General features: G+C 41.8%; 1 protein-coding gene across 4 annotated transcripts in view; it reads left to right on the top strand.

Annotated features, from left to right (window-relative positions):
• Positions 1 to 17,520, top strand: part of LOC115194053 (cyclin-dependent kinase 19) — a 65,846-nt gene that overhangs the window by 35,207 nt on the left and 13,119 nt on the right. For all 4 annotated transcript variants that reach the window (XR_003878279.1, XR_003878278.1, XM_029753361.1 and 1 more), the window contains exons 4-11: positions 360 to 500; positions 7,457 to 7,514; positions 8,781 to 8,912; positions 13,143 to 13,286; positions 13,574 to 13,643; positions 13,829 to 13,901; positions 14,103 to 14,200; positions 14,689 to 14,767. Coding sequence is in view for 2 of the 4 variants with exons in the window: in XM_029753361.1 (XP_029609221.1) it covers positions 360 to 500; positions 7,457 to 7,514; positions 8,781 to 8,912; positions 13,143 to 13,286; positions 13,574 to 13,643; positions 13,829 to 13,901; positions 14,103 to 14,200; positions 14,689 to 14,767 (795 nt within the window). In the remaining 2 variants the exon portion in view is untranslated. The remainder of the gene's footprint in view (positions 1 to 359; positions 501 to 7,456; positions 7,515 to 8,780; positions 8,913 to 13,142; positions 13,287 to 13,573; positions 13,644 to 13,828; positions 13,902 to 14,102; positions 14,201 to 14,688; positions 14,768 to 17,520) is intronic.

The raw sequence follows: 17,520 nt of genomic DNA, 5'->3' as shown, positions 1-17,520 counted from the left end.
CTAATGATCAATTAGCCTTTTAAAATGATAAACTTGGATTAGCTAACACAACGTGCCATTGGAACACAGGAGTGATGGTTGCTGATAATGGGTCTCTGTACGCCTATGTAGATATTCCATTAAAATTCAGCCGTTTCCAGCTACAATAGTCATTTACAACATTAACAATGTCTACACTGTATTTCTGATCAATTTGATGTTATTTTAAAGGACAAAAAAAACGTGCTTTTCTTTCAAAAACAAGGACATTTCTAAGTGACCCCAAACTTTTGAACGGTAGTGTATATTGTGAAACCTAGGTGTTTTCAGTCTTTTGCTTGATACATTTCTCTACACCACTCCCTCTGATCTCCTTTCAGCACATCATCAAGTTCCACCGAGCCTCCAAGGCCAATAAGAAGCCCATGCAGCTGCCGAGAGGGATGGTCAAGTCTCTCCTGTATCAGATTCTGGACGGGATCCATTACCTCCATGCCAACTGGGTGCTTCACAGGGATCTGGTGAGTAGAGTGTAGTATCAGTGTCCATTTACAGTGTTGCTACGCCTGCTCACTGACACCTCATCCACCGATCAAATCAAACTTTATTTGCCACCTGCACCGAATACAACAAGTGTAGACTTTACCATGAAATGCTTACTTACAAGCCCTTCGCCAACAGTGCAGTTCAAGAAGAGTTAAGAAAATATTTACCAAGTAGACTCAAATAAAAAGTAATAATCAAAAGTAACACAATAAGAATAACGAGGCTATATACAGAGGCACCGGTACTGAGTCAGTGTGCGAGGGTACAGGTTAGTTGAGGTAATTTGTACATGTAGGTGGGGGTGAAGTGACTATGCATAGATAATAATCAGCGAGTAGCAGCAGTGCACAAAAGGGGGGGTCAATGTAAATTGTCTGGTGGCGATTTTATTAATTGTTCAGCAGTCTTATGGCTTGGGGGTAGAAGCTGTTGAGGAGCCTTTTGGTCCTAGACTTGGCACTCCGGTACCGTTTGCCGTGTGGTAACAGAGAAAACAGTCTATAACTTGGGTGACTGGAGTCTCTGACAATTTTATGGGCTTTCCTCTGACACTGCCGATTGTATAGGTCCTGGATGGCAGGGAGCTTGGCCCCAGTGATGTACTGGGCCATTCGACTCTACCCTCTGTACCGCCTTACGGTCAGATGCCGAGCAGTTGCCATACCAGGCAGTGATGCAACCGGTCAGGATGCTCTCGATGGTGCAGCAGTAGAACCTTTTGAGGATCTGGGGACCCATGCTAAATCTTTTCAGTCTCCTGAGGGGGAAAAGATTTTCTCGTGCCCTCTTCACGACTGTCTTGGTATGTTTGGACCATGATAATTTGTTTGTGATGTGGACACCAAGGAACTTGAACCTCTCGACCCGCTCCACTACAGCCCCGTCGATTTTAATGGGGGCCTGTTCGGCCCACCTTTTCCCATAGTCCACGATGAGCTCCTTTGTCTTGCTCACATTGAGGGAGACCAGTCTTCACTGATCTGTCCTTTTGCTGTTGGTCATTGATCTGAACTATGATACAGGCTGCTTTTAACCAATAGGATGCATGCAAATAAGTCACTTGTTTGCTTGCATATCTAAGAGCAGCAATGAGTGGTGTCCACTACAACAGCTATCCTAAAAGCAACCCTCTCGCCAACTAACTGAATCCTGTTATGTTCTGGCACAGGTGCTGTTAAATCCTTGTACACTTTATTATTAGAATTTTAACGCCGTTGGCTGTGGAATAAAGTATCTCGGCTGGTTAATGTTGTCAATTCTACCCCCCTACCCTCACCAACCGCCACCACCCAACCTGTACTCTAGCACCCATGTGAGATTTTCGCCCCTACGGTTTTCCCACAGTGTTTTCAGTGGCGTGTATTAATGGATTCCAAGGGAAGCCAGGCTTTCCCAAAAAATGGACCAAGATTATTATTATTATTTTTTAAGTCTTTCGTCTCTGTCTTTCATAATTTTCCTTCAATTTGCAAGAGGCTGAATGTATCTCACTGGAGAAAGCTTGCGAGCAAGCGAAACAGCACCCCTCTGTCTCAGTATATGTTGGCCATCTATCTGATGCTGTCTGGTCAAAAAGAGTATGACATTGTTGCCGCCCGTAGCATTGAATGCAAGGGAAGCCAGCGAGCATTTTGCTTCCCTTGATAAAAAAAAATGCTAAGATCATACAAGGGAAGCCAGTTTGGATTTGGCTTCACACCAATCACAAGCTAAACGTTATTTACAGAATTGTCCTTCGGTGGCTAGCTAGCTTGCTAAAATTGTCCCTTTCCCAAATTAGCCATGGATGTAATTATCTGTTCTGGCCAACGATTATAACGGCGATTCTGATCTAACCATAAATTCATACATTGTGCCCCTGGCCTGAGAGGATGGAAGTTTAATATGTCGCTAGATGTAGTAGGCTAATGTTAAGTAGCTGGACTGGCACATCGTTGCCCATGAAAGGAAGTTAGGCTAGCCAGCAAGCATTTTAGCCAGGTGGCCTAGGACAACAAACACTACACACTTTTAGGTTATGACAGAGTCATGAAAGAGAGGAGGAGAGCATTGGCGTTTCTGGGTGAGTCAACATGGTTTTTTTCTTTTTGCACGCACGCACGCACGCACGCACGCACGCACGCACGCAAATAAGTACCATGGACAGCCATATCATATTTTGCTCACGTTGATTGGACTAAATTGTTTTTGGTATCTTTTAGTTGTCACTATATTAGACTAAACAGAGGTGATTTGATGATGTTGAAATATTGAAGTTGAAATGGTGCTGGAATAGTGGAGGCAGTTCCTGTTTTCTTTGTGACTTGCGGTAACTCTCTGGTTCTAAATCAATAGTTGTTTAGTAGTCCGAAAATGTCAAACATTAACTTGCTTGACCGTGCTGTAAGTCATGTAACTATTTGTTTGTGGGCAGGTGTTGCTCTCTGGTTTTATGATGAAACTAAGGTGTGGTTGAATTTACTCTGCCACTGTGTCTTCTTATTGTTTCGGCCTCAGGCCTATATATCACGGTGGCAAGGGATATAACTAACAGGTTATAGATGAAACAGCACAATTATCACAACAGGTTGTAAATGCCTTTTCCCCCCCCTGGCTTGGCTTCCTTAGTGATTTTACCCATGCACCACTGCTGAGTGTTTTCTGGAAGTGTTTTCGGAACGTGTTTCTCTTATTTGGCTGTGAAAACCTCTCCTTCTTGCAACACCTACTGTATCTCTCTCTGCAGTTCCTTATTAAGAAGCTTTTTTTTGTTGTAGATTGAGATTTTTTTTTGCTCTTCTGATTGGCTTAAACCCAACAGATTATGGTCCAACTTGGACTTTCTGTGAAAAGGGCTAGGCTATATTACATTATAACACTGTATGACACTGTATACCACCATATAACACCATAAAACAGAAGCATAACACACACCAACTTGCTTATGGAAAGCCAATAGTTTGTCATGCCAGCCAGTGTGACTTGCTATTAGGGACACCAGCTGTGTCATTATATTGATTATATTGATTAAAAACTCATCATGTATGTGGATGGATGACCAGGTAGTAGAGAATCTAATCTATTCTAACTCATTGATGCCAGCTGTTTGATGTTCTCTCCCTGCACACTAATTGAGTCAGTCAATATTGATGCGACTTCCGATTCATTCCGTCACTGGAGAGGCAGAGGAAATCAGAGAGTGATTCTGCAAATCCCACAGCTACGGGAATCTTATAAGGTCTCCATCAAGTCATCCCCTCTTATGCAATCTCTTTCAGGTCTCCCAGATGGCAGGGTCGTGCGATGAAGACCAACGCTAACTCGCGTTATATAAATACACAGGGCTCTATCAATCAGGGCCTCAGTCACTGGGCCTACCACATCAGCCTGAGTCGAGTAATGCAGAGATGCAGTTTACAGAGCACGTATGTATTGTAGGCATACCGTTATGGTGGGGTTCTTTTGGAGTTGAAATCTGATTGATAACATTCAGAGGATAGTGGACCACGTTGTTGATGATGATGGGGATTGCTCAGCAGTTTATGCCATGGTAATAGTGGATTGCTATAATTTTGCTTAGAGATTCTATAGCATAAGCAGGTATTTAATGCCTGGTCAGTATATGCGGTTAATGAATCATCCAGGACGCAAAAGATTTGGGATATGTGAGTATCTGTTTTGCGCAATTAGTTTGTTAGCCTTTTCATTGTGAAATTGTTCTGAAATATGAGAGGCAAGTTTTTTTCCTACCTCGCATTTTGCTACTCATTGAAAAAGGCCACATTCTAGCGCGTCTGGATATGGGGTGGTTTTCTATCAATTTTTACTCCACAGTAATGTTGGGGGAGGTGTGTTAGAGTTAGGCTAGAGGGGGGAGTGGCTCTGGCAGCATTCCTATATCTACAGCCACAGGGGTAGATACGAGTAACTGCATGGCTCCCTCCACCACTCACTTTGCCCGTTATGCAACACGTAACCTTGTGCTGCGCTGCACAGCTGCAGAGAAACCAGCCTACCCTACCCCCTCCTCTCCAGTAAGCCAAGCAGCCCTGCCCCCTGCTCCTGCCTAAATTATGTAACCCACACTAGCCAGAGAAGTTAGATCCCTCCCCCACCATGCTGACTCTAGCTGTACTCCAAACCCGAATACTGCAGTAATTCCTATTTCTGCCCGAAACAATTGTTTGAGGTTGAAAATGCCTTCGACTGTCAATATGTACAGGCTGTAGCCACGTTACACTGAGAGTAAAGTCAGGTTTCAGCTGCAGCAAATAGATGTGCTAGGCTTCTCTCTCTCTCTCTCTCTCACACCTACCTGCCTACGGTGGCTCGTTTTCATGATTAATAAAAGACGTGCCTTCTGGCGTAATGGAATATTGTTCATAGCTGGAGTGATCCCTGGCTCCCCGTGATCACGTGTCACATGTGCCACTAGGAAATGTCTGGGAAAAACAGCAACCACACACGAACTGTCCTTCTGTCTGAATATGTACTGTGCGTGTGCCCTCCCTAGGTCTATATCCTGTGTAGAGTGGGCTGAGGCAGGCCTGCGCTGTTATAACTCATGGCGCAGTGTGTAATGGGGTTCTGATAGTACAGTAGAGTGGTTAATGCTTGTGTGTCGAGAGAAAAAAAACAGGTCATTACTTAATCATAAGACATGTAGGAAGTAGAAGAAAAAAAAATACTACAGCGAAAGCAAGGACAAAGATACTGAATTAATAATGGCACTGCTGTATGGTTCCCAGTACATGTAAAGATGGTGTGCCTCTGGCTATTTTTGACTCTACAGGGGGTTTTTGTGAAAGACGGGCACCTCCTTAGGGATTGAATTTTCAGTCCCACAGAGGGCTTAGGGATATTTGTTTTCCAGTCTTGACCCACTCTCATGAAACTTCCTTACATTTCTGGGAAGCTAAGCACATGTTAAGAGTCCCAAAAAATCCAAACTTTTGTGGAAAACTATCAGACAGCAATATTACAACCTCAATTCAGTGCTCTGTTTACTTTTTCATTGCCCGTTCATCCAATCTCTGTTTTTATGTGAACTTTTTGGTAATTATTACTCACCTGTATGGAAATATAATCTCTTTAAACACAAGGTCAGTGAAAAGGAATTTCTTTAGTCTGACTGTATGAGCCCAGTTATTTAGAATTTGAAAGAGGAGCCGGTGCCAGTCATTTGGGAGTGAAGAGAGACCCTCCTCGAGGGAGTCGTCATTGTGTTTGCAGATAGCGCTGTTTTGTTGTGTGTTTGAATAATAGAGCTCATTATTAGTGGGGTTCCTATAGCAACAGCCCGTGTTTGTTGAGCAGATTGAATCCTATGGGTTTAAGATTCACACACAGACTCAGGGGACTGACAGAAAATGGAAGGATACATAAAGGATACATGAGGAAATTAACAGTGGGCAAGTAGCCTACTGTGTAAGTATAGTCATTGGAACAGAATGACGCACTCAATTGACGATTCGTTTTGGATGTGCTGTGTACCTTTTTACACTCAGACGACATGAATGTGCAGTATAGATAATGTATATTGAACAAAAATGTCAATGATTTTACTGAGTTACAGTTCATATAAGGAATTCAGTAATTTGAAATAAATGAATTAGGCCCTAGTATATGGATGTCACATGACTGGGCAGGAGCGCCGCCATGGGAGGGCATAGGCCCACAGAAATGCTCCTCAGTTTCATCAGCTGTCCGGGTGGCTGGTCTCAGACGATCCCGCAGGTGAAGAAGGTCCTGGGCTGGCGTGGTTACATGTGGGCTACGGTTGTGAGGCCGGTTGGACGTGCTGACAAATTCTCTAAAACAACGTTGGAGGCGGCTTATGATAGAGCAATGAACATTCCATTCTATGGCAACAGCTCTGGTGGACATTCCTGCAGTCAGCACACTCCCTCAACTTGATACATCTGTGGCATTGTGTCGTGTGACAACTGCACATTTTAGAGTGACCTTTTGTTGTCCCGAGCACAAGGTGCACCTGTGTAATGATCATGCTGTTAATCAGCTTCTTGATATGCCACACCTATCAGGTGGATGGATTATCTTGGCAACAGAGAAATGCTCACTAACAGGGATGTAAACAAATTTGTGCACATCATTTTTGAGAAATTATCTTTTTGTGCATATGGAAAATGTTGGGGATATTTTATTTCAGCTCATGAAACATGGGACCAACACTTTACATGTTGTTTTATATTTTTGTTGAGTATATATTGATGAGTAAAGTATTAGATGAAGCAATACTATAACATGGAGGCCATTTTTCTTTGGGCAGAAAGCTTTGTAGATGGTGAAAGTGAGAACATCATGGTAAACTGTTATTTGATGTATTTATTCTGCAATTTGAATTGTTGCTACACAGACTGTCTGGCCTAGATTCATATTTTTTTTATGTTTCTCAATGTTTCCGGGTTTAAATTGGCTAGGTGGTTCTGGTGTCATGCAGTAAATCACATTGCTATACAGGGCACCATAATATCGTGCCTCCCCAAAGCCCCAAAACACAGACTCAGACAGAGAACATTATTATGTCGTTGGAAGCGATGTCCCAAAGGCACAGGCATGTTTCACCACCATGGTAGACCTTGATATCAACGATCAGTAGAATCATTGATGGAGCAATCTTTCACCATAATAGTTTGACCTCTTTTTTAATTTTTTTGTCTTTGGCAGTATGGAGGTCAAGAGCGTAACTTACATTCCATTTGGCATGCTCTGCCTCTGTTATTTGTGTGTTACACTGTTATTACCCAAACCTCCCTTCTAAAAGTCATTGGAAATGCATGGCATTTTTGTCTATTATGTGATAAACCTGTAAAGTGAATGTAACCTTATTTCTATGTTGTGTTTTCTTAGTTGGACTTGGAGCCTCTGAGGCTTCCCTGAAGGCTGAAGCACACGCAGAAGATAGTTGACTGTTTGTCTCTCTCTTCTCTAGAAACCGGCCAACATTCTGGTGATGGGGGAGGGCCCAGAACGAGGACGGGTGAAAATTGGTAAGATGGGCTAAATGTACACACTGAAGTCAGTACTCTGTAGATGATAGATGGAGCGGGCTGCTGATTCAGTGATTTTAAAGGCTTAAACTTGTCAGTAAGTGTATGTTTTTTTTGTCAGTAGATTGACAGAGATAATGTATGTTATTTTGTCAGTAGATTGACAGAGATAATTTATGTGTACTTACATTACTTGAATTCACATTTTAATGTAAAATTAAATGTGATCAAAACAGCTGAATGATGTGACCATAGATCAATGAGTTTGTTGACTTAACAGAGTACAATGGCTGTAGCGTTTCACCTTCAGCCAGCCTCTGAGAGGGTCTCTGAGCGCAGGGACAGGCAGAGGGGCTTAAAATGGCCACATGACACTATTGCATAACCTACTCCCCAGCGTGACACTATTCTGGGATGATGTCACAGGTCTGCAGTGGCGGCTGGACTATATTTATACCCGAACCCTGAGAGTCTAGTGTTAGTGCTAAGTTATTATTTTAGAGTTACAGGACCCCCTTGGTGACTTGCAGCTCAGGGATGTCTGGGTGTCGATGACCGTGTGACATCCACCAGGCCAGACCACCAGACTTCACTTCGGGTCCTGCACAGACACAGAAGACTTACCCATGATAGGGAATTACCTTTCCATAAGACTACAGAAACAAGACCTTCCCATGAGACTACAGAAATAAGAGCTTCCCATGAGACTACAGAACAAGATCTTCCCATGAGACTACAGAAATAAGAGCTTCCCATGAGACTACAGAAATAAGAGCTTCCCATGAGACTACAGAAATGAGAGCTTCCCATAAGACTACTGATCATGACAGACTCCAGGTTCTGTGCAGACCTAGCCCATAAGATGACCTATTGACATAAACACCAGTCACAACGTATATTTTGATTGGACTTCAATCCAAATATATATATACATTTGATTTGATTAGCCTGCTCTTGTGAGAGAGAAAAAGCAGTGGAATTCAAGCGTGGTGGCTTTGACAAGTTATACGTTGCCAACGATATGACTTGCTCAACAGAGCCAGGGATCATCCCTGATACCAAACACCTTCACGGAAATACCAGATCAAAGGCTGCTTGAAATGCTTGTGCTGCTAGTCACTATCAAGTCTCTTCTGATGGGGCTCTCCTGGCTTAAGAAATGGAGAGTAGAGTAGCTTTGAGTTGAGCTCGCCCTGTTTTTCATCGTCATTCATTCACGTTGATACTATGTTGTCTTTCCCCCACTCTATCTTATTCACCTTTTAGCTGACATGGGCTTCGCCAGACTCTTCAACTCTCCTCTCAAACCCCTGGCGGACCTTGACCCCGTCGTGGTGACGTTCTGGTATAGGGCCCCTGAGCTGCTTCTAGGGGCCCGACATTACACCAAAGCAATCGGTGAGTAATTTGCTTTAACGTGAGAGGTACATAGAATCTGTTTCTGAACTCTTCTACATTAATGTGGATGCTACCACAATTATGGATAATCATGAATGATGAGTGCGTAATGATGAGCGAGCAAGTTACAGATGCACAAAGATCATGCCCCCAAATATGATATACAGTTGAAGTCGGAAGTTTACATACGCTTAGGTTGGAGTCATTAAAACTAATTTTTCAGCGACTCCACAAATTTCTTGTTAACAAACTATAGTTTTGGCAAGTCGGTTAGGACATCTACTTTGTGCATGACACAAGTAATTTTTCCAACAATTGTTTACAGACAGATTATTACACTTATAATTCACTGTATCACAATTCCAGTGGTTCAGAAATGTACATACACTAAGTTGACTGTGCCTTTAAACAGCTTGGAAAATTCCAGAAAATGATGTCATGGCTTTAGAAGCTTTTGATAGGCTAATTGACATAATTTGAGTCAATTTGAGGTGTACCTGTGGATGTATTTCAAGGCCTACCTTCAAACTCAGTGCCTCTTTGCTTGACATCATTAGGAAATCAGAAGAAATCAGCCAAGACCTCAGAAAAAACTATTGTGGACCTCCACAAGTCTGGTTCATCCTTGGGAGCAATTTCCAAACGCCTGAAGGTACCACGTTCATCTGAACAAACAATAGTATGCAAGTATAAACACCATGGGACCACGTAGCCGTCATACCACTCAGGAAGGAGACACGTTCTGTCTCCTAGAGATGAACGTACTTTGGTGCGAAAAGTGCAAATCAGACCCAGAACAACAGGACAGGACCTTGTGAAGATGCTGGAGGAAACCGGTACAAAAGTATCTATATACACAGTAAAACGAGTCCTATATCGACATAACCTAAAAGGCCGCTCAGAAAGGAAGAAGCCACTGCTCCAAAACCGCCATTAAAAAGCCAGACTACGGTTTGCAACTGCACATGGGGACAATGATCAAACTTTTTGGAGAAATGTCCTCTGGTCTGATGAAACAAAAATAGAACTGTCTGGCCATAATGACCATCATTATGTTTGGAGGAAAAAGGGGGAGGCTTGCAAGCCGAAGAACACCATCCCAACCGTGAAGCACGGGGGTGGCAGCATCATGTTGTGGGGGTGCTTTGCTGCAGGAGGGACTGGTGCACTTCACAAAATAGATGGCATCATGAGGGTGGGTGTGGGTCGAATATTGTATATACATTTATTTATATGGGCAGAATATTGTATACAATAAATAGATAAAAATTGCTGCATTTGTTGCCTTTTAGACAGTATAAAACAAATAAAACAAGGTTGGGCAAATAACTTGAAACATGTAATCCATAAACCTACTAATACATTAATGAATCAATTAAAAACATGTACATATAAAGAAATGGTATTTCAACCTTGTAATAATTTATTTTCTTAGAATTTGCTCTATATAATCAAACTAGGCCTATGATATTTCCCTTAATAGGCATAGCTACTCTAACATCATAATTGGCTTTAGCAAGGGCTGTGCAGATTCATTCATTTTCGCCACACGCTGCGTTTTATAGGATAGCCTAATTATTCGAGTTTTTGCACCGCTGTTTGTCGGCAGTCCATCGATTTGGAGGAGTATTAGGCTATAGTATTCGGCACCAAAATCCTATGTAAAGTCTGTATCAATAGGCTACTAGTTGCATTTTTTGAATATGAAAAGGAGAAGGAACTATGACTGACCTGCACTGCACACAGGAAAGTGTCCAGACGACTGTGAGCTGATTGACCAGTAGGCTAAGTATGAATGTTCTGAAAGCATAATCATTGGAATACAAAACCCATTGATCCCTTTTGGGCTATCAGCGGAACAAAAGTATTGTTCAGTCTATGAGATGGTGCACTATTAACGGCAGTACCGCTTTATCTAATGTACATATTGATATTTTAGGCTGCGCCCGTGAAAACATTTTTCTTTGACACACAAATCCAAAATTGCAAAATCGAATGCTTCTGGGTGAGAGTCACCTAACTTGCGTGGTTTTTCTATAGGCTATGCATAGGCTAATGGATTTACTTGTTGGATGCGCATTTGGTATCCATCTGTTTCGTTAGGCCTAGTGATATTGTCGACCACCCAGGAAATATATTTCTGAATGACAGTCAAGTGACAAACCGCTGTTGTGATAGGCCTATAGCACGTGATGCAAAAAAAACAGCCCGTGTGGAAAACGGTGTTCAGAAGAATGTCCAGAATATATTTTTGTCTCGTTCGTTGTGTCAGTGAAGACGGTTGTGATCCAATACCATTACATTTGTGTTGATTATCTGCTGTTGTCTGCTTGATTTGCAGCAGGGTCTAGAAGATTTAACAGGGAAAGCATCAAGGTAATGAGTTCATGTTTTCATATGTTTCTGTGCGTTGGATTGGACAGTGAGTCTAGGCTATTGCGCGAACACCCAAGGTATTTTCCTTTCTGTCATTCAGGACATTTATTGATAACAGATGAGTAGCCTAGTGGGCTTATAAACACACGATTTGGTGAATTTGGATGTTGTAAATCGTGACGATGGTGATAACCCAGTAACAGATGGACTCCGATCCCTTTAATCATAGAGGGTATGATTACTTTGTGTCTCTGAAATCACAATGTTTCCATTTCTATTGTCACGTGACACAGACTATTTTTTTTATTGAAATGATCAAATGTCTGCCTTTTTACCAGATCTAAATATTTTAGCATGAGCTCATAAATTCAGTAGCATATGTTACAAAATATAATATTCTGCCCATATGAACTAATTGATTTTAGGCCATAGCCTAAAGAAGCTATATGATTGAATGAAAAGCAGCAAATAGACAGAACATTGTTTTACATTCTTTAATAAAAGGCTCATAAACTGAAGCAGGCAACCGAAACTACAGCTCAGCTTCAATTTCCTGCCAAATAGGCTTACAAGCGAACTCTGTATCTCGACAACGTTATTTACCATTCATTTTTACTGGGCACAACATCATCTGAAACACAAACAAAACAAACTGCAAATGCATCCACAAGCTTGATGTAATCGTTGCATGTTAGGAATATGGGATTAAAATACAAAACTCATTTCTAAACAGTAAAACAGACATGTATGAAAACACCCTCAAATAAAAGCTGACATTCTATACTGTCGCCTCATATAAAACATTTGATGTCAAATTCAAAATGCTGGAGTATAAAGCCAAATTAAGTCTTTTAGCTTCACTGTCCAAATAAATGCACAGGAGAGTGTACATCAAAAGACATTCCAGAGAAGTATTGTGTAACTAAATTATATCCATACCTAACACATGCTTCCTATTTTGCAACCAAAGCACAGAGATTAGATGGAAATGAATTGAAAATCGACCAGCACAGACAGACCAGTAGGACTTTGCTCTTTTGATTTTTTTCACTCAGACCGTATTTGCAGAGTTTGTCTACCCTTTTGGGGGGCCCTAAGCGATATTTGGTCGGGTCCGCCCCACCTCGCAGGCAAAACATTTTAGTGCCCCCCGTCTTGCCAGGGGATATAGGTGATATATAGGTGATGAGTTGATTTTGATTGGTCCAACCAGCAGAAACGCCTCCAAATGGTACCACCTCACAACGCCAAATATGACGATACAACCAAGAGCGGCGCAGTCTAAACTAGCACCGGTCACAGCAAATTAACATTTTTATTTAATCAACACTGTCAAGTACAAATATATTAATGTTATATTGTAGTGAACAATCTAATGATTCATTCTATATCATTTGTAATGACATGGTTTTCTTTGCCCTAAGTTTTGATATTCGTTTGGTAGCACCCCTTGAATTGCCCTATTTTTCTCTACATTGTACAGCAGTGAATGAACGCCCTACTGTATAGGAATGGCATATGTTACTCAATAGAGCCCCCCTGGCCGAAGCCAACAGGCCCTTCGGGGTGTCTGCCATCAGATGCATATAGCAGGCCAACACACTAAAAGGCCCTAGGCATACACTACAGCCATCACATATGAGATTAGATGAGTTTATGCACAGGGTTGCAGATGCAGAAATTCCTAAGATGAATTCTTAAGAGGAAACTCCTGTGACTGTCCAGTCTCCGTTAGTGTGAGAGATATTCGGATACACCTTCGAGTTTAGACGAGTTTCTTTTGTGTCCGTTCCTGCTAAGGTATAGGCCCGGACCACTCCGTTTAATTGCTAGCTGCTTGTCTATCTGATGCAGACATTTGGGCGATTGGCTGCATCTTTGCGGAGCTGCTGACGTCCGAGCCCATCTTCCACTGTCGCCAGGAAGACATTAAGACCAGTAACCCCTTCCACCACGACCAGCTGGACAGGATATTCAGTGTCATGGGCTTCCCAGCAGGTCTGACCAGCACACACACACACACACACACACACACACACACACACACACACACACACACACACGATGAGACCATGTAGAACATTAAGAACCCAGTTAGATTCTCACGGTCATGAAAGTCATGACGTATAATATTTTGGTAAAAAGTCCTCAACATCAACCTTGTCCTTCTCTTGTACTTGTTGTCGAACATTATGTACAGTAGATTACATTATCCTCTGAAGGCAGCAAGTATAAGAATTGGGGTTAAAGTGACCTGAAGTTTTATCTGTTTTGAATTGGGTCAGATAAAGATTGGGAGGACATCAGGAAGATGCCCGAGTACCCCACCCTTCAGAAAGACTTCAGGAGAACGACGTGAGTGGAGAAGGCTTGACATTCTGACCACACCTGGGCTTTCTCGGCTGTCCAAAGATACCTGAACCCTTCGCACACATCGAACATCACGTTTGACCTTTTCTCTCAGGCTTGACAGCCTTCTGAGACTATTCACTTGCTATAAGATGTTTGTTTTACATGTGCTGTGCTTCACCCATTCACAGGTATGCAAATAGCAGCCTCATCAAATACATGGAGAAGCATAAAGTCAAACCTGACAGCAAGGTTTTCCTGTTGGTAGGCACACTGTCTAGTAACTAGTATATTCTTGAACTTTAATGCCAGTTTATGGAGGGCATGCTACTGCTACCTTGATTTACACTGGAGAGTATAAGATAAGGACCTATCTAGATATAAGAGCTGTAAAACCAATACGCCTGGCTGGCTGATCGGGTTTGCTTGGCACCACTAACTTAGTGTTCATCCACCACTTTTCAGCTCCAGAAACTCCTCACAATGGACCCCACCAAAAGGATTACTTCTGAACAGGCACTGCAGGACCCCTATTTCCTGGAGGACCCTTTACCAACCTCAGAGTGAGACCTACTAAACTTTCTTTTCCAAACTCAGTCATGATCATAGCTGACTGTATGTGTTGTTTGTTCCATGTGTAACTCTGTGTTGTTGTATGTGTCAAATTGCTACGCTTTATCTTGGCCAGGTCGCAGTTGCAAATGAGAACTTGTTCTCAACTAGCCTACCTGGTTAAATAAAGGTGAAATAAATAAAACAATTTAAAAAATGAACCCCTTCACATCATGAGAAGTCTGTTTGATAAACTAACAATGGAGGTCATTGCTTTAGTGAACTTAAAACAGAGCACTTCCAAATCATTCCTTGAATTGTGATTTCATAGTCTGGTATGTTTTGAATTTCTAGATTCCTGTTTTTATCTTGGTCAGCCTGGTTGTGATTTGGTTTCTTGACGTCGATTTTTTTTTTATTTGTACGCACCACACCCAGCTTCTCAGTTATTTCACAAACAACTGATTGTGTGTATCCCTCGTCTCATTCTCTCCTGTAGTGTATTTGCCGGATGTCAGATACCTTACCCGAAACGAGAGTTCCTGAACGAAGATGAGCCGGAAGAGAAAACAGAGAAGGTAAATAGAGTTTTGGTGGAATGGTTTAGGCTATTATAGACTAAAAGTGAAATACTACGATATGCATCTTGAACCCCTCACAATTGACAATCCTTAGCCATTCGCTGTTATTAAGAACTGCCATCATGCTGTCTAAAAAGACCCAAAACACCTTAACCCCTCCTGGGAATTGGCCTACGGTGCATTCGGAAAGTACTCGAACCCCTTGACTTTTTCCACATTTGTTACGTTACAGCCTTATTCTAAAATTGATTGAATTGTTTTTTCCCCCCTCATCAATATACACACACAATACCCCATAATGACAAAGAAAAAAGTTTTATTTTTTTGCTAATAAAAAAACACAAAAAACCCAGAAATATACATAACTATTCAGACTTTTACTCAGTACTTTGTTGAAGCACCTTTTGCAGTTATTACAGCCTTGCGTCTTCTTGGGTATGACCTACAAGCTTGATACACCTGTATTTGGGGAGTTTCTCCCATTCTTCTCTGCAGATCCTCTCAAGCTCTGTCAGGTTGGATGGGGAGCGTTGCTGCACAGCTATTTTCAGGTCTCTCCAGAGATGTTCGATTGGGCTCTGGCTGGGACACTCAAGGACATTGAGACTTGTCCCGAAGACACTCCTGCGTTGTCTTGGCTGTGTGCTTAGGGCCATTGTCCTGTTGGAAGGTGAACCTTCACCCAAGTCTGAGGTCCTGAGCACTCCGGAGAAGGTGTTCATTATAGATCTCTCTGTACTTTGCACCGTTCATCTTTGCCTCGATCCTGACTAGTCTCCCAGTCCCTGCCTACCTGACCAAGGCCCTTCTCCCATGATTGCTCAGTTTGGCAGGGCAGCCAGCTGTAGGAAGAGTCTTGGTGGATCCAAACTTCTTCCATTTAAGAATGGTTGAGGCCACTGTGTTCTTGGGTACCTTCAATGCTGCAGAATTTTTTGGTACCCTTCCCTATATCTATTGCTCGACACAATCCTGTCTTGGAGCTCTACGGACAATTCCTTTGACCTCATGGCTTGCTTTTTGCTCTGACATTGTGTACATTTGCACTGTCAACTCTGTGACCTTATATAGACAGGTGTGTGCCTTTCCAAATCATGTCCAATCAATTGAGTTTACCACAGGTGGACTCCAATCAAGTTGTAGAAGCATCTCAAGGATGATCAATGGAAACAGGATGCACCTGAGCTCGATTTCGAGTTTTTCATAGCAAAGGGTCTGAATGCTAAATTATATATTTTTTTTATTTGCAAAAATGTGCTTGTAGATTGATTGATGAAAACGTTTAATTTATTCAATTTTAGAATAAGGCTGTAACAAAATGTGGAAAAAGTCAAGGGGTCTGAATACTTTCCGAATGCACTGTATATAGATAGGGATAAATTGAAATGTGTCTTACAGAAGGAATATGGAAAGCATATGCATAACCATGGTGGCAATGAAAAGGGAACAGTTTGGAGATTATTGGAAAGTTATTAGACTAAATGTGAGGACAAAACAGTTAATCTGACACAAGACTGAATCCAAACATTACACTGTTGATTTTATGTGCATTTTACATTTACCGTACTTTTCGACACATTTGAAATATGAAAATACTCTGGATACATTCAGTAACATAAGAATATTCATGGAAATGTAGGTAGGTGCAACATAAGACAAAGCTGGTGTCTCCAAGTGGCAACACGCCTCTCCAAAGTGTGCACAGGTCCTACGTAATGCATTTTACGACTCAAAGAAGAGTCTCTCATAGCTATGCCGTTGAGGAACTAGAGCCAGCAGACTTGTAGTGGTTTTCTTTGGAACACAGCCCTGCATCCCCGCCTATACACCATTCCTGTTGTTGTTTACGCGTTCCAAAAACGGTCCATTTATAAATCACAATCTGGTCATGTCGGCATCATTTCAAATTCCATTGCCAACATGTTTAGCTAAGTTACGCTTCTATATGGAAGTCCCTCTTGTTTTATAATTATTTATTTTTTAAGGAACTCAGTCAGGCTTTCAATTTACTCTTCAACGTTGTAATAATTTTGAAATTGCACCTTGTGCATTCAACCAAGTAGTGCATCAGCAGTTTCTCTTGTCGTTGCAGACCTTAGCTATTTTTAACTCCAAATCAACTAGCCCATCTCTGTTTTTTAGGTCATAGATATACAATTTTTTTGGTGTAAATGTATTTATTTTTTACCCCTTTTTCTCCTAAATTCCATGGTATCCAATTGGTAGTTACAGTGGGGGGAAAAAGTATTTGATCCCCTGCTGATTTTGTACGTTTGCCCACTTACAAAGAAATGATCAGTCTATAATTTTAATAGTAGGTTTATGTGAACAGTGAGACAGAATAAGAACAAAAGAATCCAGAAAAACGCATGTCAAAAATTTTATAAAATGATTTGCATTTTAATGAGGGAAATAAGTATTTGACCCCTCTGCAAAACATGATTTAGTACTTGGTGGCAAAACCCTTGTGGGCAATCAGAGGTCAGACGTTTCTTGTAGTTGGCCACCAGGCTTGCACACATCTCAGGAAGGATTTTGTCCCACTCCTCTTTGCAGATCTTCTCCAAGTCATTAAGGTTTCGAGGCTGACGTTTGGCAACTCGAACCTTCAGCTCCCTCCACAGATTTTCTATGGGATTAAGGTGTGGAGACTGGCTAGGCCACTCCAGGACCGTAATGTGCTTCTTCTTGAGCCACTCCTTTGTTGCCTTGGCCGTGTGTTTTGGGTCATTGTCATGCTGGAATACCCA

The sequence above is a fragment of the Salmo trutta genome, chromosome 1 (assembly GCF_901001165.1).
Source record: "Salmo trutta chromosome 1, fSalTru1.1, whole genome shotgun sequence".
NCBI classification, from domain to species: Eukaryota; Metazoa; Chordata; class Actinopteri; order Salmoniformes; family Salmonidae; genus Salmo; species Salmo trutta.
This window is presented reverse-complemented; position numbering and strand designations above follow the sequence as displayed.